At 43.2% G+C, this 27,686-nt stretch overlaps 1 protein-coding gene across 1 annotated transcript in view; it reads left to right on the forward strand.

Annotated features, from left to right (window-relative positions):
• Positions 1-27,686, forward strand: part of ARFGEF2 (ADP-ribosylation factor guanine nucleotide-exchange factor 2 (brefeldin A-inhibited)) — a 101,054-nt gene that overhangs the window by 7,682 nt on the left and 65,686 nt on the right. The window contains 11 exon segments of the mRNA XM_011995403.1: positions 2,785-2,931; positions 4,163-4,342; positions 5,010-5,244; positions 14,295-14,363; positions 16,297-16,445; positions 19,897-20,027; positions 21,551-21,785; positions 22,749-22,848; positions 23,569-23,708; positions 25,192-25,300; positions 26,439-26,622. Of these exon segments, the coding sequence (XP_011850793.1) occupies positions 4,304-4,342; positions 5,010-5,244; positions 14,295-14,363; positions 16,297-16,445; positions 19,897-20,027; positions 21,551-21,785; positions 22,749-22,848; positions 23,569-23,708; positions 25,192-25,300; positions 26,439-26,622 (1,391 nt within the window). The 5' untranslated portion in view covers positions 2,785-2,931; positions 4,163-4,303.

The raw sequence follows: 27,686 nt of genomic DNA on the forward strand, positions 1-27,686 counted from the left end.
GTCTCAAAAAAAAAAAAGAAGAGACCAGTGAGGTAGAAGATTTAATTTGTACCAAATATATTCATTCATGTGAGTGGGATAACTTGTAATATAGCTTACTTACTGCAACCTCTGTTTATTACTAAGTATGTCCTATTCTGTACCAACAAACCAACCATATAGCATTTTCCTTCATGCAGTGAGTCCTATAAAGGCCTGTTATAGTGGATTATATTGTCATCATCTTCCCCTCCATGGCAGAATGTCCCTGTGCAAGCCCTGATTCATGTGTCAGTGGGCCAGCTGCCCAGAGGCCTCCCTCCGTGTCCCTCTTCCCACCGCTCATGGCGTTAGCAAGGAACAAGGTGGGGACATCTACCTGGGGGACAGTGGGAGATAGGGGCAGTATCTACAAGTCACACACGGCCCTACAGGTCCCAGTTAGAACTTTGAGCTTTGGTGTGCTTCCCTGGAGAATGTAGACTCTATGAGAAAAATAATTACATTTGTCTTACTGCTGTATCCCCAGTGCCCAGAACAGGGTCTGTCACAGAGAAGGATGAGAAAGCAGAACCAGAGATCCACAGGATACAGGAACTCTTCTTTCTCCTGGCCTTATCTCCCTGCGCAGATGAGGGGGGAAGTCATACTTAAAACTCTTTCTGATTTGAAGGGTAATGTGCCCCTTAAGAAGTCTATAGAAGGGAGGATACTTTCTGTCCTTTTCATACTTTAGTTAAAGTACAAAAGTAGTAATCCATGTCCAGCTTGCTTTGTGGCATCAGTATTGGAGCCCACTTTTCAGCATTCACACTTGAGGAGTTCCTAGACCACCCCACTTGCAATCCAGTGCACAAAACAGACTTGAGTCTGTTAGATGTAAGAACAAGCAATGTCAAAACCAGAGCTCATTTTCCAGGTAGACAGCCCTGCCCTCCTAGGAAGCCTGCACCAGCAGCAGCAATGTGAGGGGTGAGGTAAAGGGCATCTGGACTTGACCTTCACAGGCGACACACCCTCCACCTGGAGATTTGGGGGTTGGACTTGAGCAGCAGAGTGTGCGCAGGCCTCTCTCCTGCTCCTTCAGTTGCTCCATCCAGTAGTATTGCATTTCTACTCTCAGCCACTCTCTCAATCCATTTTTCTTTCTGCTTATTGAGTGGTGACACTTCACTAGCTAAGGAAGGGGAAAAGCCATTGAGAAACAGTGTCGGACCTCTGCAGAGTGGCCAGTCTTCCTCACACAGTGGTGGCTGCTCTATAGATAACCTCAGGACCCTGGGTCCCCCTGGTATGGGCAGAAGCATGTGACCAGCTAGAAGCCAAAAGGAGAAAGAACAGAACAGCAATTGTAGGAGTCTTCACCAAGTCACTGGAGGCAGAGAATGCCTTAGAGTTCACATGTATGCGTGCCAGATGAGTGATTCTTTTATCTAATCAACCATCAATATAACCTGGATAGCTTGGAGAAAAACACTGATCTCTGGGCTCCACCTGGAAGTTCTGCTTCAGTAGGTCTGGGCTGGAGTCCAGGAACCTGTGTTTTTATTGAGCTCCCTCAGGTGATTTTGTTTCTCAGCCAGGCTTAGAAATCATCCTCCTGCTGACCTTTGAGGTTCCTTCCAGCTCTGTCCTCCATGCTGACATCCCAGTTGTGGGTGAGGTGGCACAGACCGATCTGTAACCTCTCAGAGAGGGCAGGTTCCAAGCAGCTGCTCGTGGGTGAAACACACTACTATTGATGTAAGTGTGAAATGCAGTTATTTTTATGCAGATGAGGTTTTTACTTTAATTTTTGGAAAATACACTGACACGATTCAACATTGAAAAAAATGAAAAGATGTACTACAGAGTGTCTTAGTCCCACCCCGGCTCACAGCTACTTAGTTCTCCTCCCTCAAGCAATTATGTTATTAGTTTCTTAGGTATCTTTCCATTGAAAGAAGATACATATTCACATATATATATATAAAAAAAAACAGCTTTTTGAGATAAAATTAACGTGCATACAATTCATCCATTTAAAGTGTAATTCAAGCCAGGCGCAGTGGCTCACATCTGTAATCCCAACACTTTGAGATTACAGGCAGGAGGATCGCTTGAGCCCAAGAGTTCAGGACCAATCTGAGCAACATAGGGAGACCCCGTCTCTACAAAGAATAAAGAAAAATTAGACTAGCTTGGTGGCATGTGCCTGTGGTCCCAGCTACTCAAGAGGCTGAGGTAGGAGGATTGCTTGAGCCTGGGAGGTGGAGGCTTCAGTGAGCCATGGCCGTACCACTTCACTCTAGCCTAGGTAACAGAGTGAGACCCTGTCTCAAAAAAAAAAAAAAAAAAAAAAATATACACACACACACACACAATTTCGTGATTTTTAGTTTATTGATAGAGTTGTGCAACCATTACCACAACCTAACTTTAGACCATTTTTATATTATCATTGACAATCATTCCCTGTGTCTCCCTACGCCACCCCCCTAACTCTGGACAACCACTAATCTTCTCTCTGTCTTGAGTATGTATAGCTTTTAATTCCTCAGGTTTGTAGAGATGGTTGCATACTGGGGAGCACTCTATACCTTGCATTTTTCATCGGACACTGTGTCTCCATTGCAGGCATCTTTTGCTGTCAGGTGACAGGACGAGGGTTGTGGTCACAGAGTGGTTATGCCTGCCTGGCTCCTGGGGAGCAGAGGACTCTGTAGGAACTGGAAGTGCCTCTCTTTTGCTGTTGTGGGCCGCCACAGAAGGCCTCAGTCCTGGCCAAGCAGAAATTTATAATCTCTGTTCTTTCTCTCTATTTAGAAACTCATCGCATATGGGCACATCACTGGCAACGCCCCCGACAGTGGAGCCCCTGGGAAGCGGCTGATCGACAGAATTGTTGAAACCATTTGCAATTGTTTTCAGGGCCCTCAGACCGATGAAGGGGTTCAGTTACAAATAATTAAGGTATACCTATTTGTTTGCCTGTCTGGTTTTTAAATTGGAAAGCAAGTCCCTGTGGGAATCTGGATTTCTAATTTACCATGTGTTGTCTCAGGTGGTGCTGAGGTGGAACAGAAAAATTTAAGCATCACTTAGATCTTTTGTTAGGTGTCAGAATTTATTAGCATGAACTGAGACAAGAAAAATGGAACCAGGTGTGTTTTCAAAGTAAACCTTTCAGCTAATAACAATGTAAATTGCTTGTGAACTAAATCGTCTTGAAATCCTCTGGTTAACCCTGGATTCCCAGTCTGTATTTCTCAGTGGGTCTTTGTTGATATTCTTATCTCTGACTTGCCTCTGTCCTACTTCCCTGTTCGATTTCTGCTGCCAAGAATGGTTTGGCACAGATAGTACCATCTGCTTGTCTGAGAAAAGGATCAGGACGGGTGTAGCCAAGGATCCAAATCTTAAGTCCTGAAAGTATTAGCATTATGAGGGGAGGGCTCCATGCTGGATAAACCTTTCTTAAAGCTCTCTTGAAAACCCACCAGGGAATTGGGAAACTGACCACCATCGAAACATGTATTTTCTGATTAATCTGGGTGAGATCACTTTGGAGTGTTATATGTCCTGAGATAATTGTCGTATTATTCATTGTAGGTTTTTCAATCAGTATTAAATAAAATTCAGAAGTTTGGCTTTTTTTTTTTTTTTTTTAGGCAGTCTTGCTCTGTCGCCCAGGCCGGGGTGCAGTGGTGCAATCTCGGCTCACTGCAGACTCCACCTCACAGGTTCAAGCAGTTCTTGTTCCTCATCCTCCCGAGTAGCTGGGACTACAGGCATGTGCCACCACTCCTGGATTATTTTTATATTTTTAGTAGAGATGGGGTTTCACCATGTTGGCCAGGCTGGTCTTGAACTCCTGACCTCAAGTGAACCACCCTGCCTGGCTAGAAGTTTGACTTTTTAAAAAGTGAGCCAGTAGAAAGTCTGCTTCAACACCATTTATTCGTTTCCAGTGATTTGGATTTCATAGAACTGTTCATTGTTTTTCAACTAACAGCCATAGGAGTTGGCTCTTGATAATAATCATCTAGTTTAATTTGCAGAGCCATCTTACAATTTATTAAAAAAAACACACACATACACACAAAAGAAAAACAAAACCAGACCCTGTAGAAAAGTGTGGCCATAGGAGGGCAGGAAGGTGATGTGCGTTCCTGATGGTGAAGGTCGCGGATTTCTGTTTTAGGCTCTTCTGACCGCAGTGACTTCCCCACACATTGAAATTCATGAGGGTACTATCCTGCAGACGGTGAGGACATGTTACAATATCTATTTGGCCAGCAAAAATCTCATCAATCAAACCACTGCCAAGGCTACCCTTACTCAGATGCTCAACGTCATTTTCACCCGCATGGAAAACCAAGTGGTGAGTGACAGCACTTATGTGCTAGGGGCAAGACATCATTGCTCTCTGAACTCTCATGTGTGACCTCGGTGCCTGTGAAGATTTGCTAGTATTTTAAAGGTACTCCTTCTGCCTGTGGATTCTCTGTACTGTGCTTTTGTTCTTGCTTTAAACATTAGAGAAACTAACGGGTTTTGAAATTTGTGTTCAGAATTTGTTTGGAGATTGTCAAAAGAATTTATTTCCTTTTAAATATGTTATCCTTGTGGCTGGACTTCTTTCTTTTTTTTTTGGAGAGAGGGTCTTGTTCTGTCGCCCAAGCTGGAGTGCACTGGCATGATCACGGCTCACTGCAGGCTTGACCTTCCCAGCTCAAGCAATCTTCCCACCTCAAGCAATCTTCCCACCTCAACCTCCCAAGTAGGTGGGACTACAGGCATGTCCCACCACACCCAGCTAATTTTTTTATTTTCTGTAGGGACAGGGTTTCACCATGTTGCCCAGGCTGGTCTCGAACTCCTGGGCTCAAGAATTCCTGCTGCCTCAGCCTTCCAAAGTGCTGAAATTATAGGCGTTAACCACCGCGCCCAGCCCAGGAAATTTTTTAAGTAATAGACTGGCATAATCTTTCTTCCTTACCAAAATGCTGAGACTATTTAGATTGTATCCCTCTTTTGTTGCCTTTTAGTTGCAGGAGGCCAGAGAACTGGAAAAACCAATCCAGTCAAAACCCCAGTCCCCTGTGATCCAAGCTGCAGCAGTATCCCCAAAGTTCGTTCGTTTGAAGCACAGTCAGGCACAAAGCAAACCAACAACTCCCGAAAAAACAGATTTAACCAACGGTGAACATGCCAGGAGTGATTCTGGAAAAGTAAGCACAGAAAATGGAGATGCGCCCAGAGAAAGAGGCTCATCACTGTCAGGTACGGGCTGATACGGTATGGCTCTTTTTCCAAGTGTGAGAGGGAATCAGCCTGTGTGAGGGGCGGGGGAAGCATATGTCATAACATCTGCAGGAAACCTCTGATAACAGCTTGTCTCTTTCTGGGTCTTTCCCTTTGCTTTTCTCTTAGGGAACACAACCAGCGAGGCATGATGTTGAGTGTCCCATTGTCAGCTGTGCTGTTTTCTCTAACTAGTACTGGGATGTATCTAGCTGCTACTTCTTCATTTCAGCCTCAGTGCAGCAGGTTCAGGTTGGGACACTTACCTTTCAGTAGTTAATTGATTGGGTGATTAGTTACTCAGTGTCCACAGGAGGACAAGGGCTTTGATTCTGATGTCTACACTGGATCTCCGTGCCTTGCCAAGTGTCACTCATAGATATCCGTGGAAGGAGCCAGAAGGTAGCAGGTGGATGGATGGATAGACATGCTCAGATAGCTTTGTTTTCTTCTTCTGGTGACCATGTACATCACTTGTTTTTGTTGGGTTTTTAAGTGAGAGGCTAACCGACACCTGATTATATTCTCAAAGTAAATGAAATACTAGATTGAGTTATTATGATACGTCTAACTGTTCATATCTCTCTCTGGGCAGTTTGTAGGAACCAGATCCAAAATTGGTATTTTTTCAGGAATTTCCTTTCCCAAGTGATTCTGTCAAATGCTTCTTCACTCAAGCAGGTTGTTCTATACAAAATATCTGACCTGTCTTCATAACTGATCTAATTTCTTCTTCAGCCACATTGCTGATAATGATTTCTGTTGGTAGTGTGTTCCCTACTGGGGTGCACATATTTGAGCAGGTTTTGTTCCTTTATAATTTAACAGACTGCTCGATGTACATGAGAACAGACCAAGTGTTGTTGCTGGAATGTTGTTCGGTATTCGTTTACTCAAGGAAAGCACAAAAGAAAAAATTGCCACCAAGAATGGTGTTTGTCTCAGGGTGAGCGCGGAGTTGCCATCTACTTACTCCTGCTGTCGAGAGTCCTAAGGAAGGTGCTCAGCATCCCCTGGCCCACCCTCTGTGTCTGTCGTCATCTTTGCCTTTGTAACTCTCTAGGAAAAGGACCAGGTTTTTACTGTAACCCTTATTAAGGTGTAATCAGTCAATAAATGTTAATATTTAAATGCACTGTAATAAGCATAGCTGTGCAGATATAAAACCAAGTCTCTATGAGCTGCATAAAAGTGCTTCCACTTTAGCCCATTTTCTGTACAGCAGCCAAAGTGATCTCTTAAAAGCATGAATTAGAACATGACCCCTGCTCAAACTCCTTTGATAATTCCCCATCCTGTGCCATTCAGACTGAAATCTATGCCCTGTCCTCGTAGCTTATACCTCTCTTTCTCTTTTTTGCTACACAATTCACAGGTGCCCTTTCTGGTTATTGAAAGGCTGTGCTTGTTTCTGCCTGAGTGCCATTGCACTTACTGTCCCTTCCCTGCCTCTGAACCCCCTGTATCTTCAGGTCTCTCAGTTCAGACTGAGAGAGGCTTCCCTGATCAACTTCTGTAGCTCCTCGTCATATCTGTCCCATTATCTTTTATTTTTTCCATAGTACTTACAATACCTAAAATTACTGAAGGGTTCTGTTCACTTGTTCCTGGACTGAAACCTAGGCTGTCCTGCTCACCACTATATTCCCAACACCTAGAATGGTGCCTGGCACACGCAGCAGACATTGAGCAAATACATTTTTTGAATGAATGGGGAGAAAATGTTATTGCTAGAATACAGTTTTGCAGAAACACAGTAACTAGAAGTTCTGTTCTAACAAAGAGAAAATAATTTACAGTTAGCATGTTGCTGTGGATTTTGTGGCCAATACTTGGTGCATCCTATGAGATTTTTACAGGAACATGGGAATCAGATTGCCTGGGAGAAGCAAACCCCAGACCTGCAAATAGTGGGTCAGAATGGAGGTGTGCTATAACCTTTAAAAAGAGCAAGTGAACTGGGCGCCATGTCACACACCTGTATTCCCAGTTACTTGGGAGGTTGAGGCAAGAGGATCACTTGAGGTCAGGAGTTTGAGGCTGCAGTGTGTCTGTGAATAGCCTTCTGTGCTCCAGCCTGGGCAAAAAAGCAAGACCCTGTCTCTCAATAAATAAACACCCTATCTCTAAATCAGTCAGTCAATCTTAAAGGAGCAAATGACTTCCAGTTCTCAGGACTGGGCTCTAAAGAAAGAACAGGTCCTTCAGAAGAGGGAGTTGAACAAGGCAGACAAGAGAGACAAGTACCCAGGACTGGAGTCCAGGCCTCAAGTACCAGTGAAAAGGCCTGAGCTCTAGTGCCTCTGTGGCTATTATTTTTACATATTACTAAAGTGTGCGGATGTTGGACACAACCATGGGGCTCTCCCACAGACTGTCCTGTAGTAATCACCGTCACATAGCTAACTGTAATGGACACTCACTGTACTGCTGACTCGGCATTCAACATAATGTTTTCCAGTTTAATTAACTGGGAACCCCTCCACAGCCTTCCTGGGGTAATTTGCCTCCCATGTTATTTGTGTAGGTGAAGATAATTCACCAGTAGACCTGAACATCTGTGGTGGCTCATGCCTCCAATCCCAGCACTTTGTAAGGCCAAGGCAGGCAGATTACTTGAGGCCAGGAGTTAAAGTTTGTTTTTAGGATTCAGACTTTTAACTCCCAACATCAGACATCAGTGTGTGTACATTTTTACAGATACTATGTAGAATTACCTATGTGTTTGTGGATTTCTTAACTCACCTTTTGCATTTTTTTTTTTTTTTTTTTTTGAGACTGAGTCTCGCTCTCTTGCCCAGGCTGTAGTGCAGTGGTGAGATCTCGGCTTACTGCAACTTCCGCCTCCCAGGTTCAAGCGATTCCCCTGCCTCAGCCTCCTGAGTAGTTGGGACCACAGGCTCACACCACCACATCTGGCTAACTTTGTATTTTTTAGTAGAAACAGAGTTTCACCATGTTGGCCAGGCTGGTCTCGAACTCCTGACCTCAGGTGATCCACCCATCTCGGCCTCCCAAAGTGATGGGTTTACAGGCATGAGCCACCGCGCCCAACCAGGATCTTTGTTTTAGACGGCGATATGTTCCAAATGCCTGGAACTGTGCGGGACACATAGACACTCAGTTTGTTGACTGAATGAATCTTACCGCCTCACCATCCCTCATGCTCCCTATTTAACTGGAGAGAGAACTCAGACTCCTCCCATTTTTTCCTCATTATTCTTAGCATGTGACTTCTATCCTTAGGGTCATCTATGGCTCAGGATCCTGTCGTTTTGTTCCAGGTAGGAAGAAAAAGGAAGAAGTAGGACTAAAGAACTCTGCCAGCTGAGTCACGCCTCTAGAGAGGAGTCTTCTGGAACTTGTTGCCACCCCTGATAACTTACGCTTACCCCTCATTGGCTATAACTTCATCACATGATCACCCTTTCTGCAAGAAAGGCTGAGAAATGTAGGCACATTCCCTCTCAAAACAAAATTCAGGATCTGTTAGGAAGGATATGAGTTAGGGAACTGGCAGTGCCTACCAGAGAGTGTTCTCCAGCTGGCTAGAGAGGGAATGGCAGCAAGGTTTCTCCTGTGTGAACCTAGTCAAGGTGGCTCTCTTATTTTGCTTCAGGATGGAGTCTGAAACAGGTAGGGTCTGGTGCCTAATCAGTAATGGTGGTGACATCCCAGGGAACCAGCAGAACCTGTGTTTTTTGAGTAGATTCTTTGTACCTTTCAAAGATTTGATTTGATTTGCTTATCGAACACTTTCACAGCATGCTTGAAACTTAGATACAACGGACTTAGTAGTAGTTATCACAACATCCAGAAAAGACTCTTCTGAGACCTATCCAGGGCTGTCAGGTCAGCAAGGGAAGCAGCCCACGGTTCCTGGGTGGAGTCTTCTGCTTTGGAGCTTCTATTGGGGTTTTTCCTTAGCAGCTCCCTCTTCAGGAACCTTCTGCCAGTGTTCGGGCTCTCTGACTCTCCTTAGCCCTTCCTGGCCTGAGAATGTTTTGATTTTGCGTAAGTACTATTATGGATCCTGCCTATTAAGGAATATGAGTTATATACTCTATCCCTCCAAAAAATGTTGCTCTTGATGCTCTTTAAATGGAAAAACTGCCATGAGGGAAAGAGGAGATCCGTGCTGACGTGGAATTTTGTTTTTCTCCTTAGGAATGAAAGATAGTGAAGGTTTTAACTAACTGAAACTACTTGCAGTGTGATTCGTTGGAAATTTTCATTATGGATTTGGTCTGCAGGGCCAGGCAGGTGACAGAAATGAGCAGGCTTCTATCATGAGGACAAGCACCTACATATAAACACACAGGCCTAATAAAAAGTAGCATTTGAGAGCTCACTTTTTTCAGGCACTGTTTTAAATGCTTTGTGTGTATCATTCTCACAGGGCTTTGTTTACTGGTAAGGAAACTGAGGCTTTGGGAGGTTAAGTAACTTAAGTCCCCACAGTGGGAAGTGGCAGAGCAGGGACCTGGATCAGACATGCAGGCTCCATGCTGAGTTCACTTCTACAAGGGAACATTTTTTCTCTGATGTTCTTAAAACACCCTGCCCAGTCAGCCTCCTATTTGCTCTTGACAGACATGTTACTTTCCTGCTTACTGTATAGTAACAACACTGGTCCAAGTGTGATGGTGCCTCGCATTTGGCCCCAGGGGAAGGGAGTTGATTGGGAGTGGTGAGGACTGAGGCAACAAGGTATCAGCTGAGTTCGTGCCCTGGCTGAAGAGGGCAGCCTCACCTGGTTCCAGCCAGTTGTGGCCCAGTGTTGCCACAGAGTTGGGTTTTTTAAATAGAAGCCCTTTCTGGTTTTTGTGAGTAGTCTCGTGGTTTTTAAACGTTGGCAGCTAATTCAAGTTTTGAAAAGCAGCAGATAGGCTAAGCAATACATATGTACAGGCAGAGGTACTTACCAGTCACCACTTTATAGCCTCTGGTCTAACTCACTGAGCCTGTAGCTTCTCTGATAAGATGAATTGATATTTCTTGGGTGTTGAATGTAAATGAGTTGCTGTGTACTTTGGAATGTATGATACAGATTGGAAACTGTCACCATACTTTTATTAATATCATAGCATCAGAGAAGGTTGGGACTGGAAAAGGAACTTAGAAATATCTAGTCATGTTTACCAAATTACAAGAGGTGAGATGTTGTGTAAGTGAACCCCCTCCCTCCCTTACTCCTTCCTCCCTCCCTCCCTCCCTCCCTCCCTTCCTTCCTTCCATCCTTCCGACAGGGTCTCACTCTGTCACGCAGGCTGGAGTGCAGTGGTGCAATCTCAAATCACTGCAACCTCTGCCTCTCAGGCTCAGGTGATCCTCCTGTCTCAGCCTCCCGAGGAGCCGGGACTGCAGGTGTGTGCCACCACGCCCTGCTAATTTTTTTACTTTTTGTAGAAATGGGGTTTTGCTGTGTTGTCCAAGCTAGTCTCAAACTCCTGAGCTCAAGTGATCCTCCCCACCTCAGCCTCCCAAAGTGCTGGAATTACAGGCATGAGCTGCCATGCCCCACCAGAACGTTTTATATTTTAAAGGTCATTTATTTTAATATGCATTCAGAAAATGTAACTAACATATGAAAACTGTTATTTTGTGAATTTTATTGCTTAAGGTGAGTTAACTTAAAGAGCACTAGTAAATACTTGCCGTCATGCATTGCTTAACAACAGGGTTATGTTCTGAGAAATAGGTCATAGGCAGTTTCACCTCTAGGCTATAAACCTGTACGCCATGTTACCGTGTTGAATACTATATGCATTGGTAACACAGTGGTAAGGAGTTGATAAGGTGCAGTCAAAATGCGGTATAAAAGATAAAAACTGATATACCCGTATGGGGCACTTACCATGGATGGAGCATGAAGGACTGGAAGTTACTCTGAGTGAGTCAGTGAGTGAGCAGTGAGTGAATGTGAAGGCCTGGGACATGACCATATCCCACTGCAGGCTTCATAAACACTTAGGCTACCCTAAATTTATAAAAATAATTTTCTTTCTTTCTTTTTTTTTTTTTTTTGGAGACGGAGTTTTGCTCTTGTCCTCCAGGCTGGAGTGCAGTGGCACGATCTCTGCTCACTGCAATCTCCACCTCCCAGGTTCAAGTGATTCTCCTGCCTCAGCCTCCCGAGTAGCTGGGATTACAGGTGTCTGCTACCACGCCTGGCTAATTTTTGTATTTTTGGTAGAGACTGGGTTTCTGTTGTTGACCAGGCTGGTCTCGAACTCCTGACCTCAGGTGATCCACCCGCCTTGGCCTCCTGAAGTGCTGGATTATAGGCATGAGCCACTGTGCCCAGCCTATAAAATTAATTTTCTGGCCAGACGCGGTAGCTCACGCCTGTAATCCCAGCGTTTTGGGAGGCCAAGGCAGTTGGATCACGAGGTCGAGATTGAGACCATCCTGGCCAACATGGTAAAACCCCGTCTCTACTAAAAATACAAAAATTAGCTGGGTGTGGTGGCGCACACCTGTAGTCCCAGCTACTCAGGAGGCTGAGGCAGGAGAATCGCTTGAACCTGGGAGGCGGAGGTTGCAGAGAGCAGAGATTGTGCCACTGCATCAAGCCTGGCGACAGAGCGAGACTCCATCTCAAAAAATAGTAATAATAATTTTCTTTATTCAATAATAAATTAATTTTAGCCTGCTGTAACATTTTTACTTCATAAACTTTTTTTTTTAACTTTTGGCTCTTGTAATAGCATCTAGTTTAAAACAAACACATGGCACAGATACACAAAAATATTTTTTCTTTATATTCTTATTCTATAAACTTTTTTTTCTATTTCTTAAATTTTTAGGTTTTTAAAACTTTTAAAATATTTTTGTTAAAAACTAAGCCACAAAACACACAGATTAGCCTAGGCCTACACATGGTCAGGATTATTCATATCACTGTCTTCCACCTCCACATCTTGTCCCCGGAAGGTCTTCAGCGGCTGTAACATACATGGAGTTGGTATCTCCTATAATAACAATACTTGCTCCTGGAATGCTTCCTGAACCTGCCTGAGACTTTTTTACAGTTAACTTTTTCTTTTTTAAATAAGTAGAAGGCAATGACAATAAAGAGTATAGTATAGGCTGAGCACGGTGGCTCACGCCTGTAATCCCAACACTTTGGGAGGCTGAGGCAGGCAGATCAGTTGAGGTCAGGAGTTCGAGGCCAGCCTGGCCAACATGGCAAAACTCCGTCTCTACTAAAAGTACCAAAATTAGTCGGGCGTGGTGGCACAGGCCTGTAATCCCAGTTACTCGGGAGGCTGAGGCAAGAGAATCGCTTGAACCTGGGAGGCGGAGGTTGCAGTGAGCCAAGATCGTGTCACTGCACTCCAGCCTGGGCAACAGATTGCGACTCTGTCTCTCAAAAAAAAAAAAAAAAAAAAGAAGTATATTATAGTAAATACATAAACTAATAACACACTGGTTTATTACCAATTATTATGTATGATACAGAATTGCATGTACTCTTCTTTTATATGACTGGTAGCACAAGTTTGTTCACACCAGCATCACCACAAATATAAGTAATAAGTTGTGCTGCGACATAACAACGGCTATGATGTCACTAGGCGATAGGAATTTTTCAGCTCCACTGGTAGTCTTCCGGGACCACTATTGTATATGTGATTCCTCATTGACCAGATGTTGTTATGTGGCGCATAACAGTATATTTAAAATACATAATAATATATAATATTATGGTGGTGCATGAATGTGGCAAAAGTTATGAAGGTGGTTTGAGAATGACTAAAGTTTGAGTAACAGTGATCTAGTCTAAATCATCCTTTTTAGATAAGAAGTGAGTTTAGCAGATTGTGACTGTTTCTGGGGTTTTCTAACTTCAAGTTCCCTTTGCCTTCTAGGAAAAGCTTATAACATCAGTATTTCCCACACGAATTTACTTTGCCACGTAGATAGTTCCAGGGTGTTAAGTGCCCAATGGAAATGAAAATACTTAGCACTGCCCTCCAGGACCTTGTAGATCAAGCATAGAACTCATAAAAATGGTGGCTGGATTAAAAATTCTCATTAATACACAGTCAAAGGATTATTTTGGTTTTGCTTTTTTAAGGTGATGGTTTTTTTGGTCAACGTGATGTTTTATAAATGAGTAACATTCGGCCAGGTGCAATGTCTCATGCTTGTAATCGCAGCACTTTGGGAGGCCAAGGTGGGTGGATCAGTTGAACTCAGGAGTTCAAGACCAGCCTAGGCAACATAGAGAAACCTTGTCTCTACTAGAACTACAAAATTAGCCGGGCATGGTGAGGTGGGAGGATTGCTTGAGCCAAGGAGGCGGAGGTTGCAGTAAGCTGGGATGGTGCCATTGCACTCCAGCCTGGACAAGAGAGCAAAACTCTGTCTCAAAAAAAAAAAAAAAAAAAAAAAATGTTTACTTCTAAACATCTAGTCAAGAGCTGTTTATATAAACTCTTTCCTAGAACTAGTTTTCTGAAGAAAAAAAAAAAAAGAGATACCGAACCTCTTCTACTTAAACGGTTAACATATTACAGAATCATTTCATAAAAGTTGAATAAATCCTTAACTATCACATTGGAAATCTCATGCGAGATTCTGGGTTTACAGTGTGGGAAGGCAGAGCAGCAGAAGGCATGTCGTTTACCAAGGCTCGTTGGTCCCTGAGGCTAAGGCACAAGAGAAAGCTCCATTTGTTCTGCCAGGAACCCTAGCTGGATAAAATCGGGCTCTTGCCTCCAAGTTGGGGGTGTTGGGGAGGGCCCTGGGCCGAGCCACTGGGACTCAGGAAGGAAGAAAGTAATACAAGCCAGTGGAGTTTTAGTGTTCCACAAAGGGAACCTCAAAAGCAGAACAGATGCTGCCTAAGTTTCCCGATTTCAAGGAAGTTATCCTTCATTGGCACAATCAGATTTGGCCTTGGGGAGAACTTATTTGCACCCTTTGCCTTCTGAAATGTAACTCCCCGTAATCTCCCCTTCTTCCTTTGTTTTTTCCTGGAAATGCCCATGTGTGTTTTGTATATTTGGATGTGTGTGTAGGGACTGATGACGGAGCCCAGGAGGTGGTGAAGGACATCTTGGAAGATGTAGTCACATCTGCCATTAAAGGTAAGAACCAAGGACGACCCAGCCTTTCCTCTTCCCTCATTCCTCCAAAAAGTCCTCAGCAAAATGTTTTAGTGGTGGAGTTTCCTCTTCCCTGCCCTAAGAACTCATGGAGCTCATGGAAACTGAATCTTCCCACATCTGCCCGTTTTTTATATGGGATTCAAAAATGACTTGTTTTTACTGACTGATTTTAGTCTCATTTGGATTGGGTTTAAGAAACATAGTCTGGGCCGGGCGCGGTGGCTCACGCCTGTAATCCCAGCACTTTGGGAGGCCAAGGCGGGCGGATCACAAGGTCAGGAATTCGAGACCAGCCTGGCCAATATGGTGAAATCCCATCTCTACTAAAAATACAAAAAGTAGCCGGGCATGGTGACGCGCGCCTGTAGTCCCAGCTTTTTGGGAGGCTGAGGCGGCAGAATTGCTTGAACCTGGAAGGTAGAGGTTGCAGTGAGCCGAGATCACGCCGCTGCACTTCAGCCTGGGTGGCAGAGCAAGACTCCATCTCAAAAAAAAGAAACATTGTCTGACTGTGTTAGGCTTAGATGCTCCACATGGAGATGCAGAGGGCCATTCCATATGCCTTGTAGATTAGGGGATGTCCAGGTCTTTCTAGAAGTGGGCTGGAGCCCTGAGATCCACGTCCATTGGAGCTGAGTTTTCATGGCCAGCCATTGATGTGTCAAGGGGACACTCCACTTGTCAGCAGGTATCAGGTGTACAGGGAAGCTTTATTTTGTTAGGCTTCATTCATAACTGCCTCATGGTATGGTTCCTGCCCAGAATCTCAGGTCAGTGGGTGTATGCTGAACATTTTGTTCCAATGCCAATAAACCATTAATATTTCTAGAAATCAAAATCTTAGTGGGTTTTAATCAGCTTTTTTTTTTAAACGAAAGAGAGTAAAATGAAACAGAGTACAAATGATCTGACTGTATCACATATAATGTTAAGTATTGTTTCATGAAATGTGTTTCAGTTATTTATGTGCACGTGTCTATACTGGGATACAATTTTTTAAATTAATTTCTTACAGAGGTCAAGATTTGAAAGCCACTTTTCTAAGCCCTATCTTTTTGTTAAGGTATCACAAAGCTATATACATATTCTATTATTTATTTAACTTCTTATAGAAATGCCTGTAAAATAGAAAAACTTTATTTCATACCTTTAGATTTGTTTCTGGGGTCTATACAAGAAGTCTTCAGGTAATGGATGTTTGTCTCGTTTACTTTGTGTCCTCTAGCCACTACTGCAGAGCCAGCACATAATAGGCACTTGATAAATACTTACTGAATGAAATATGCTTTGTAAAGCTGTTATTGGAAATTGTTCTCATTGTTTCATATCCCTTATGTATATATAAAGAACCACATTATAAAGTTTTCTTAGAGTTTCATTGCTCTGCTGATCATCAGATATGCTTTCCTTCATTAAATGATGAAATATATTTAATTCTTTATTTTAATTATTTCCCTTTTTTCACATGGCTGCCAAGAAGCTTAGGTTTACATTTTTTCTCTGTGACTAAGGTTTTCTGTCATAACTGACTCTTCTCTAATTCCTTTATTAATGGTACGTTTAAAAAATCTGTACCTTTCATGTTTAGCTGCTTCTAATCTTTTTCAAAAGTGAATGGGGGTGGGCAGGGCTGCTGCATTACACAATTCTGGAGGCACCATTGATCTGGAGAGAATTGTATATTGCTGTGGCCCTGGCAGTGGGGCTGCGGATAACAAACACTCATAAAGCTTAAGCATCACTTTGGCCAAGGCTTTTCCAGGATTGTGTCAGTCATGGGCTGGTGGCACAGGAAAAGGGGAAAAAGCAACAGCTGGGAGGCTCACGAATAACTTCTTTTTGGTGTCAAGCAGCCTTTTAGGGTAAGTACAGTACTAATTTGGCTATGACTTTGTATTTGTGTTTTAAGAAGCAGCGGAAAAGCATGGTCTGACAGAACCTGAGAGAGTTCTAGGTGAACTGGAGTGTCAGGAATGTGCTATTCCCCCAGGAGTTGATGAAAACTCACAGACCAATGGAATAGCCGATGACCGGCAGTCCTTGTCATCAGCAGATAATCTGGTATGTTAGTGATCATCCTCTGGATTCATTGCCATTTTTACTTTTTCAAAAAATGCAGAATAAAATCTTTCCTCAAAAGAAGCAACTAAAATAAGCAAGCCCTATTCATTTATTAGTCACACAGTTCTGGGCCAATATTCTTTGTATTAGCAGGTTCAGTTCTTAGAATGTGCTAATGTTGCTTGGTATATAACATCATTATTAAACCCTGTTTCCTCAGACTTTTAACACTTAAATTTCTTGCTATTTTTCTTCTCTCTCAAAATAGTATACATTCATTATAGGAAAATAAAATGTATAGTTACCTGTCTTTCCTTCTCTGTGTTGGAAAGTCAGTATGTATAGGAAAGCCATCCATAACCCATAGATTGCCCTTGTTAACATCTTACCTATATCCTTCTAGATTTTTCTCCTCCATCTCACATATTTTTCCACTTAAATAGAATAATACAGTGTGTATCCTGTGTTGCAACCTGCTTTTTAAACAATTTATATTATGAACATTCTCTCAGGCCCATAAATATGTCCGCCACATTATTCTTTTTAGTAGCCTTATTCTCTTAAAAATTGCTTTAAAATTAAATATAAGCATTCAAAATAGGAAGTAATACAATGTGACTGTCCCTCAAGACCCCACTTTCTTTGTCTTTTTACCAGTGTTTCTCAACCTTTTTCATTATTGCTCCTTCCTCCAAGAAAACTTTGTAGACATTTTTTCCTAATCATCATCCCCCATTAAGTTGTAATGCCACCAGTAAACTGGATATCCATATGCTACATGTATATCTATGCTTTATACATAAAAAGAATAAGGATTTGTTGTTGTTTATTTGAGACAGAATCTCATTCTCACCTAGGCTGGAGTGCAGTGGTGTGGTCTCGACTCACTGCAGCCTTCACTTCCTGGGCTCAAATGATCCTGCCGCCTCAGCCCCCTGAGTATCTGGGGCTACAGGCATGCACCACCATACCTGGCTAATTTTTTATTATTATTTGTAGAGACAGGGTCTCACTATGTTGCCCAGGGTGATCTTGAACTGGGCTCAAGCAATCTGCTCACCTCAGCTTCCCAAAGTGCTGGGTTTACAGGCATGAACCACTGCATCCGACCAGAATAAGGTGGTTTTTTTGTTTGTTTTTGTTTTCTTTTTTTTAACCCCCTTGAGGACGCACTTAAATCTATACCAGGGACTCATGTTATATAATAAGCGGCAGTTTGCTTTGTTTACTAAACACTATATGGTGGGCATCTTCCCCTATCAGTGTATGTAGCGCTAACACAAATTTTTAATGGCCATGTGAAATTCTGTATGGATCACTGTATTAACCAATTCCCTATTGGGTTTTTAGATTATTCCAGTTTTATCATAGGAAATGCTTCTATAATGAATATCCTTATAGATAACTCTTAATTCCTTCTTAGGAATAAATTCCTGCGAGTAGTATTGATGGTTCAAGAGTTGGAAGTTTTAGCTGAGTGTAATAGCATGCTTCTGTATTCCCAGCTACTCAGGAGGCTGAGGCTGGAGGATCGCTTGAGCCCAGAAATCCAGCCAGGGGAACATAGTGAGACCCCATCTCATAAATAAATAAATAAATGTAGTGAGATCATGTCTCATAAGTAAATGAATGAAAGAGAGTGGGAGTTGGAAGTTTTAAGGCTTTTGATCCTTAACACCAAGTCAGTCTTCTGGAAAGGTACTGCTTGAATCCCTGTCCACCTTTAATCTCTCAATACCCATTTTCCCATTCTCTCATTAAAACTAGGCAGCAGCCTTTATTCACATCTTTGCTCGTCTGATAGGAGAAAGCTCCTACCCTAATGATGAGTAATAAGGTCATTTATGTTTCTTTTTTTTTTTTGAGAAGGAGTCTCGCTGTGTCACCCAGGCTGGAGTGCAGTGGCCGGATCTCAGCTCACTGCAAGCTCTGCCTCCCGGGTTCACGCCATTCTCCTGCCTCAGCCTCCCAAGTAGCTGGGACTACAGGCGCCCGCCACCATACCCGGCTAATTTTTTGTGTTTTTAGTAGAGACGGGGTTTCACCGTGTTAGCCAGGATGGTCTCGATCTCCTGACCTCGTGATCCACCCGCCTCCGCCTCTCAAAGTGCTGGGATTACAGGCGTGAGCCACCGCGCCCGGCCATTTATGTTTCTTTATTATTTGCATTTATTGGTACATTGCTTATCCATTTTTTTCATATGGGAGGAAGGTTTTCATATTTCCTTAATGAATTATAAGAATTATAAGAACTTTTATATGTGGGGGATATTAATCTTTATTACATGTTAAAAAATTTTTATTTTTTTTTTTGAGATGCAGTCTCGCTCTGTTGCCCAGGCTAGAGTACAGTGGCGCAATCTCGGCTCACTGCAAGCTCTGCCTCCTAGGTTCACGCCATTCTCCTGCCTCGGCCTCCTGAGTAGCTGGCACTATAGGCGCCCACCACCACTCTCAGCTAATTTTTTGTATTTTTAGTAGAGAAGAGGTTTCACCATCTTAGCCAGGATGGTCTCGATCTCCCAACCTTGTGATCTGCCCACCTAAGCATTCCAAAGTGCTGGGATTACAGGCGTGAGCCACCGTGTCTGGCCAAAAAATTTTATTTTTATGTTTTGTTTTTAAATGTAATTTACCTTTTTTTAGGTGAAAAAAGTTTATTTTGTAATACCTATCCTTTGTTACCCATTTATCCTGCAATAGCTGCAACAGTATTCTTTTTTTTATTATTATTATTATTATTATTTTTTGGTCACCCAGGCTGGAGTGCAGTGCCGCGATCTCGGCTCATTGCAACGTTTACCTCCCAGGTTCAAGCGATTCTCCTGTCTTAGCCTCCCAAGAAGCTGGGATTAGTAGAGACGAGGTTTCACCATGTTGGCCAAGTTGGTGTGGAACTCCTGACTTCAAGTGATCTGCCTGCCTTGGCCTCCCAAAGTATTGGGATTACAGGCGTGAGCCATTGCCCCTGGCTTACAATAGTGTTCTTAGAACTACCTTTCTTACCCAAGCTAATGTAATTACCTGTATTAGTTTTGGTTTTTTTACAGCTTAACTTTTGATCATGTTTGATTTTAAACCACCCATACCAACTCTGAAGAACAAGGAACAAGGTTGTAGAATTGCTGTGATGGCTCCTCCATAGCTCCTATTTTGTCATATCCTCCCCTCCCCCACATCCCTCGTCTCCCTATTAAATAGAAGAATTTTAATTTCCATGAGATAATTACATTTCTTATTTTTGATAAGAGTTATACTTTTGTCCTCTCCCTTTTTAGTTTTTGAGATACGGTCTTACTATGTTCCCCAGAGTGGAGCGCAGCAGTGCCATCATGGCTTACTGCAGCCTTGACCTCTCGGGCTCAATGGATCCTCCTGCCTCAGCCTCCGGAGGAACTAGGACTACAGGTGCGCGTCACCACACCCTGCTAATGTTTGTTTCTAATCCTAGGAATCGGATGCACAAGGACATCAAGTGGCTGCCAGGTTCTCCCACGTTCTGCAGAAGGATGCCTTCCTTGTGTTCCGCTCCCTGTGCAAGCTGTCCATGAAGCCCCTTGGTGAAGGCCCTCCAGACCCAAAGTAAGCAGACAGCAGTTCTTGGCCATCTTCAATTCAATGATCCAGCAGCACGTGGTACTGTGTTTCACACTCCCCTTGTTCCAAGAAGTTTCAGTGTTGTGTCTCTTTGTCAGTGTAAGTGCAGGAATGGTTTTACAACTTTGAGACTCATGCAGTCTCTATAGTCCTTTCATATTGAATTGTCTCTGTATCCCCACCAACCAAGATTTTGCTCAGTTTTGCTTTTCTTGGCATATGAATGCTAAAAACAGTCTGTTTGTTGAACACATAAAAAGCACATTTTTACTAGCTAGTGGATTGAATCTCCTGATGTGGGGTGGGGGAGGGACAGGATACCTGCAAACCTCAGTTCCCTGTTGTGTTTGGAAACCTCTGCTTCATCGATACAGATCTAAGCCCCAGATTGGGACACAGGGAAGCCAAACATTTCTTTGTAGTAAACAAACTACTACAAGGATGTCAGTGCTGTGGAGTGAAGAAAGCAGAGGCTTCAGAGCCAGAAAGAGCTGCATTTAGATCTTGGCTCCTCCACCTGAGAGCAGTTCCTTGGTTATATGACTTACCAAGCCTCATCTGAAAAATGGGAATATGGAAAATCATCTTACAGGATTGATTAAATGAAATATCGGTGTTGTCCTGAGCATGGGGCCTTGTGCTTTATAAATTGTCACTGTCGTTCCTGTCATTAGTCATTAATAATCTTCAATTCATCTATTGTGAATGCTGCTAATACTATGATAGGTATTAGGAAAATAGGCCAGGTGTGGTGGCTCACGCCTATAATCCCAACACTCTGGGAGGCCGAGGTGGGTGGATCACTTGAGGCCAGGAGTTTGAAACCAGCCTGGCCAACAAGACAAAACCCCATCTCTACTAAAAATACAAAAATTAGCTGGGTGTGCTGGTACGCACCTGTAATCCCAGCCACTCAGGAGGCTGAGGCAAGAGAATCGCTTGAACCCAGGAGGCAGAGGTTGCAGTGAGCCGAGATCGTGTCACTGAACTCTAACCTGGGCAACACAGCAACAGTAAATTTTAAAAAATAAAAATAAGTGTTAAGAAAATAGTTCATGAAAATGTACCATTTCTTACCATACCTGAACTCAGGGATGGGCAGCGGTGAGGGAGGGCTGTGAGGTAGGTGGATAAAGAGCACCGTCTTCATGGTGTGTGAAGATAGGGTGAGCCAGGTGTCTCAGCCTCCCACAGGTGATGTAAAGTCATTGATTCTCTCAGTGCAATTGTAGAACCTGCTCTCCAGAATCAGTTGACACTTTGCTCCTGCTGTATTCTCTACTTCGTGATGGAGAGGGACAAAAAGGAATTGGCAGCTCTTGTTCTCAAAGGGCCTGCAATTCCAGAAGGACCCACCTCATGCCATCTGCCCTGATTCTCCTGACATTTAGGTGCTATTAATTCTTTAAACTTCTGCTCATTGGTAGAGGAGCAAGGCCTTCTCAAGAAACATACTGTTTGACATTTTTTCTTTTAGCACTGTTACGGTTTTTCATTTTCTTTGCCAGATCCCATGAGCTGCGTTCCAAGGTGGTTTCCCTGCAGCTGCTCCTCTCTGTGTTACAAAATGCTGGCCCCGTATTTAGGACTCACGAGATGTTCATCAATGCAATCAAGCAATATCTCTGTGTGGCCTTGTCCAAAAACGGCGTCTCTTCAGTGCCTGATGTCTTTGAGCTGTCTCTTGCCATTTTTCTTACTCTTCTTTCAAACTTTAAAATGCACTTGAAAATGCAGATAGAGGTATGGACTCCAAAGTTTTTTCATTTGATTGTTTACTATTATTAATAATAATACTCAATGTTGAGAATGCTAATATTATACACTAAGCATTAGGAAAATGGTTCATGAAAATGTTTCATATCTTACCATCTGGAACTCAGGAGTGGGCAGGGGCAGGGAGGGTAAATGGCATACTCATCAGCTGGCACCCCAGTAAATCAGAACTTTTTAAATGAGTAAGAGAGTATCTTTTTATAAAAAGTTACTGCCCTCAGGCTGGGCGCAGTGGCTCATGCCTGTAATCCCAGCACTTTGGGAGGCTGAGGCGGGCGGATCACGAGGTCAGATCGAGATCATCCTGGCTAACATGGTGAAACCCTGTTTTTACTAAAAATACAAAAAAATTAGCCGGGCGAGGTGGCGGGCGCCTGTAGTCCCAGCTACTCGGGAGGCTGAGGCAGGAGAATGGCATGAACCCGGGAGGCGGAGCTTGCAGTGAGCCGAGATCGCGCCACTGCACTCCAGCCTGGGCGACAGAGCGAGACTTCGTCTCAAAAAAAAAAAAAAAAAGTTACTGCCCCCAGATCTTATGTGCCTTTCATTTTAACCAAAGGATATGGGCTATATGCTGGGCTCGCCCCCTAAACATGTCTGTTTGGTCTGTAAATTGTTTGAAATCATTTAGATTAGTTGCCAAATTGAGAAATCCTATTTTACATGAAAATCCAGATTTCTGGTTTCTCTCCAAAAAGTCACAACATGGGTCCTGCATTTCCACTTGGCAGCTCCCCGATGGCCCCTACCCTGCCAGCCGTCCCCACCAAGGCCAGGGTCCTGACGCTGCCCAGCCGGGCGGGCGCTCCACTCTCCTGCCCAGGGTGCTTTACTTACTGCAGGATCGGGTTGGCTTCTGAAGACTTTGGAGGTTTTGAGCCCTGGTTGAAACTGTTAATTAGTGTCCTCCTTTGTCTTTATGTCATATAGGTCTTTTTCAAAGAAATTTTCTTGAACATTTTAGAAACATCAACAAGTTCTTTTGAGCACAGGTGGATGGTCATTCAGACTCTGACGAGGATCTGTGCAGGTATTTTCACCTGGGGACACTCATCCACTGGACTTTTGATGCTTTAATTTGCCAAAGCTCAGATTAAGACTTTTAACTCCTCCTTTTAGAGTTTTAAAGAAGGATTGGAAATAAAAGGCTAATTCTAACCTAGTCCTGTCCCACCTCTCCTTTTTTAGAGGATGACCAACTCAGGCTGGTTTGCCAAGGACTTCCTGGTTTTAGCACTAAGTCTCATGTCCCAGAAACCCCCTAATCTCGTCAAACTGGAACACTTGGTTACATTACCTACAAGCTGAATACTGTTAGTCACAGGACCTAAGATATTGGTGCTGCCAATTTTTGATTGGGTGCTATGGTAAATGTGGATTTACTTTACACTATACAATTGTGTGGCCTCAAAGTAAGCATCCTGCTTGTCTGGCATCAAATGTATTTTTGTAAGAGTGACACAACTTTAAGAGGTGGATCAGGCAATTGTTAGCCCCTTCCTTGATGAGAAAAGTGAGCCTTGGACAGGTGGAATGAACCGCCTGAGATTTCAGTTTGCTCAGAAGCGGGCCTGAAAACAACCTCCTCTCTGCCAGCTTCCTAGTACTTCCAACATGTGTTTCCTGAGTGAGATGCGGCCACCGGAGCCTGTAGTTCACTGGGGAAATTTGTTGGCAAACATCTTGTTTGATAAGAAAACATAACTGCTATTTGATCAGAATTTCTGATACTTGTATGTTATTTTCCAAGATGCCCAGTGTGTTGTGGATATTTATGTCAACTACGACTGTGATTTAAATGCTGCTAACATTTTCGAGCGCCTTGTAAATGATTTATCCAAAATTGCTCAGGGAAGAAGTGGACATGAGCTGGGAATGACACCACTGCAGGTAAAAACACTGTGGACACTCAATTATATTAAAGTTTATTCATTCCAATAAACATTTATTGAGTGCCACCACATGCCAGGCACTGTCCTTGATATAGCAGTGAACAAAACAGGCATACGTATTCACACATTTCCTGCCATCATAAAACGACATTAAAGAAGTCAGTTCAGATGATCATAAGGTCTGCAGAGAAGAATAAAGCAGGGACGGCAGAGAGGAAGTGCTGGAGGTGGGGTGCTGTAATTCTTAATGGAGTCATTAGGGTAGTATCCCTTAGAAGGTAACCTTTGAGCTGAGACCCATAGGAAGCAAATTCATTCTCAGTCACCCTTCCAAAGATAGCATGGAAAACAGGATCCCAGTCTGCAATAGAGGCAAAGGAGATTGGCTAGGAGCCGAATACCTTATTAGAGCACCTACAAAGAAAATAGGATGCTTAACTCTAGGTTTCTGAATGAACTGGTCAGAGGGTCTCCGACCTCCCTGGAATTATGTGTGGAATTTTGGTGTATGGGCATTTTTCCTAAAAGATGGTCATAGTTGTCATTAGAATCACAGAGATCTGTGCTGTCCGAGATGCTGTTTTGAATCTAAAATATTTGCAGTTTTTTTAGATGATCTGCAACTCATATTCAACTTGTTATTTAAGAATGCTATTTATTTTTGAAAATCAGTATTTTTATTTACTTAAAGGGTGAGCCTTAAAATGGAATGCATTTGTGGGTGTTTAGGGGATACGTTGTATCCAGAGACACTTGCAGCATAATTCAAGGTTCTTTTCTCCTTTTTTTCAGAGTCACTGGTTAAGACCTTGTTATTTGTGTGTGATTTTTTTTTTCTTTTTTGGAGACAGAATCTCGCTCTGTCACCCAGGCTGGAGTGCAGTGGCACGATCTCAGCTCACTGCAACGTCCACCTCCCAGGTTCAAGTGATTCTCCTGCCTCAGCCTCCCAAGTGGCAGGGATTACAGGTGGCTGCCACCACACCCGGCTTATTTTTGTCTTTTTAGTAGAGACGGGGTTTCACCATCTTGTCCAGGCTGGTCTTGAACTCCTTACCTCAGGTGATCCCCCCGCCTCAGCCTCCCAAAGTGCTAGGATTACAGGCGTGAACCACAGCGCCTGGCCAAGACCTTGTTATTAAAAAAATAATAATAAAATTTAAAGTTTTTTTTTTAATCACACAAGCAATGAATGAAAACTTCTTTTGAAAATCCAAATAACGTTGTTCATTTTAGGAAAACACATGTCCCATATTTTTGCTGCTGGAGTGTTTATAATGAGCATCTTTAGAGATGTCCAGGGTTTTCGCAATGTATCCTTGATACTTGTCACTTCTTAGCTCTGGGTTTGTTTCATCCTTAATAGCACTGACTGTCAGTGATTTATCTCATAGCCTCACTGGGGTCCGAGGAAGCCTCATAGATGTCTGTTCTCTTTGTTTTCCTCTTAAGTCTCTTTCCTGTGTCACTTCATCCCTTAGGAGCTCAGCCTGAGGAAGAAAGGCCTGGAGTGTCTCGTGTCCATTCTCAAGTGCATGGTGGAGTGGAGCAAAGACCTGTATGTGAATCCCAACCACCAGACCAGCCTCGGTGAGACAGCGTTGCTGCCATACCCACCTCCATTCATAATAGGCTCCTGTGACTGCTGGGAACAGTTGTCTTAGTATAATTGTTTTAGAATTGAAAAAGCCTTTTTAGTTTGCTAAATACCTATATTATTTTGAAAGTTCTGCTTTTTAATGCATCTGGAGTTGTGTGAAGTTATGCTGTAACTTCATTGTTTCAAATGCAGAGCCAGTTGCTCTAGTGCCTTTTTAATAGTTGCTCATTCCCTCACTGATTCAAAGCATCACCTTTATGATACACCAAATGTTCCTATGTATGTAAGTCTGTTTCTGGAATTTTAATTTTTTTAAAGAGACAGGGTCTCTTTCCATTACCCAGGCTGGAGTACAGTGGTGCAGTTGTAGCTCACTGCAGCCTTAAACTCCTGGGCTCAAGCAGTCCTCCCACCTTAGCCTCCCAAAGCACTGGGATTACAGATGTGAGCCATTGTGCCTGGCCTTCTTTCTAGATTTTCTATTCTGTTCTGTTTGTCTGTTTTAACACCAACACCACACTTGTTTTTGGTATCTTGTAGGGCAAGTAAGTCCTCCTATTCATTGTTCTTTAAGTTGTCTTGCTCGTTATTTTGCCTTTTTTACGCTTTCATGTGAATTTTAGAATTAGCTCATCAAGGCCTGGTGTGGTGGCTCATGCCTATAACCCCAGCACTTTGGGAGGCCGAGGGTGGTGGATCACGAGATGAGGCATTGAAGACCAGCCTGACCAACATAGTGAAACCCTGTCTCTATTAAAAATACAAAAAATTAGCCGGGTATGGTGGTGGGCGCCTGTAATCCCAGCTACTCTGGAGGCTGACGCGGGAGAATCACTTGAACCTGCAAGGCGGAGGTTGCAGTGAGCCGAGATTGCGCCACTGCGCTCCAGCCAGGACTACCGTGCGAGACTCCGTCTCAAAAAAAAAAAAAAAGAATTAGCTCATCAAGTTCCATGAGGAAACAAGTTTTTAAGTAAAGTATCTGATACTAAGGTTTCATGCTTATAATCTTTATGGTATAGAGTTGTTGCTATTACAGGTCTGGGAAAGGGAGCCATGCAGCCAGACCTAGCTTGGCTATGTCTGTCCCCCACCTGCTTATTTGGCTTTCTTTACTTTTCTCTGCAGGTCAGGAGAGGCTCATGGATCAGGAAATGGGGGATGGGAAAGGCCTTGACATGGCGAGACGGTGTAGTGTGACATCCATGGAGTCCACAGTGTCCTCAGGGACCCAGACAACTGTTCAGGATGACCCCGAGCAATTTGAGGTCATCAAGCAACAAAAAGAAATCATCGAACACGGCATCGAGCTGTGAGTGTGGCTGCTGTTAACTAGCAGGGATTCTAGCAAAGCCATATTTTCTCTGGGAACCTGGGACTGATTCCTGAAAAGGAAATACCTGTTTACAAAAAGGCTGATGCTGGCACTTGTGGCTGAGCCTGATTGAGCCAGGCAATCAGTGAATGAGCGTATGTGTGTGTGTCTGTGCACAGAGACAGAGAAAATTTTAATACCTTTGTGTGGTTGATGCAGCCTTTTTTTCCCCCTTCCTAATGAAAATAATAAAACCAATTTAGAAAATACAGAAAAGTATAAAGTAATAATGTAAAAATCACTCATAAAATTACTGCCTGAGATGGCCCAGCGCAGTGGCTCATGCGTGTAATCCCAGCACTTTGGGAGGCCAAGGTGGGCGGATCACGGGGTCAAAAGATCGAGACCATCCTGGCTAACACGGTGAAACCCCGTCTCTACTAAAAATAAAAAAAATTAGCTGGGCGTGATGGTGGGTGCCTATAGTCCCAGGTACTCAGGAGGCTGAGGCAGGAGAATGGCATGAACCCAGGAGGTGAAGCTTGCAGTGAGCTGAGATCGCGCCACTGCACTCCAGCCTGGGCAACAGAGACTCTGTGTCAAAAAAATTAGTGCCTGAGGAAATCACCATTGGTGCATTTTTTTTCAACTGTATATTATGAAAAATTTCAACTTAGCAAAAAATTACCATTTGTCTTATTTGTTTTATTTTTTTTTTAGATGTGTTATTTTATTTTATTTTCTTATATTTTAAGTTCTAAGGTATATATGCACAACTTGCAGGTTTGTTACGTAGGTATACATGTGCCATGTTGGTTTGCTGCACCCATTAACTCATCATTTACATTAGGTATTTCTAATGCTGTCCCTCCCCCTGTGCCCCACCCCGCGACAGGCCCCCTATGTGTGATATTCCCCGCCCTGTGTCCAAGTGTTCTCATTGTTCAGTACCCACCTATCAGTGAAAACATGCAGTGTTTGGTTTTCTGTCCTTGTGATAGTTTGCTCAGAATGATGGTTTCCAGCTTCATCCATGTCCCTGCAAAGGACATGAACTCATC

Source organism: Mandrillus leucophaeus, unplaced genomic scaffold (genome assembly GCF_000951045.1).
Source record: "Mandrillus leucophaeus isolate KB7577 unplaced genomic scaffold, Mleu.le_1.0 Scaffold489, whole genome shotgun sequence".
In the NCBI taxonomy this organism is placed as follows: Eukaryota; Metazoa; Chordata; class Mammalia; order Primates; family Cercopithecidae; genus Mandrillus; species Mandrillus leucophaeus.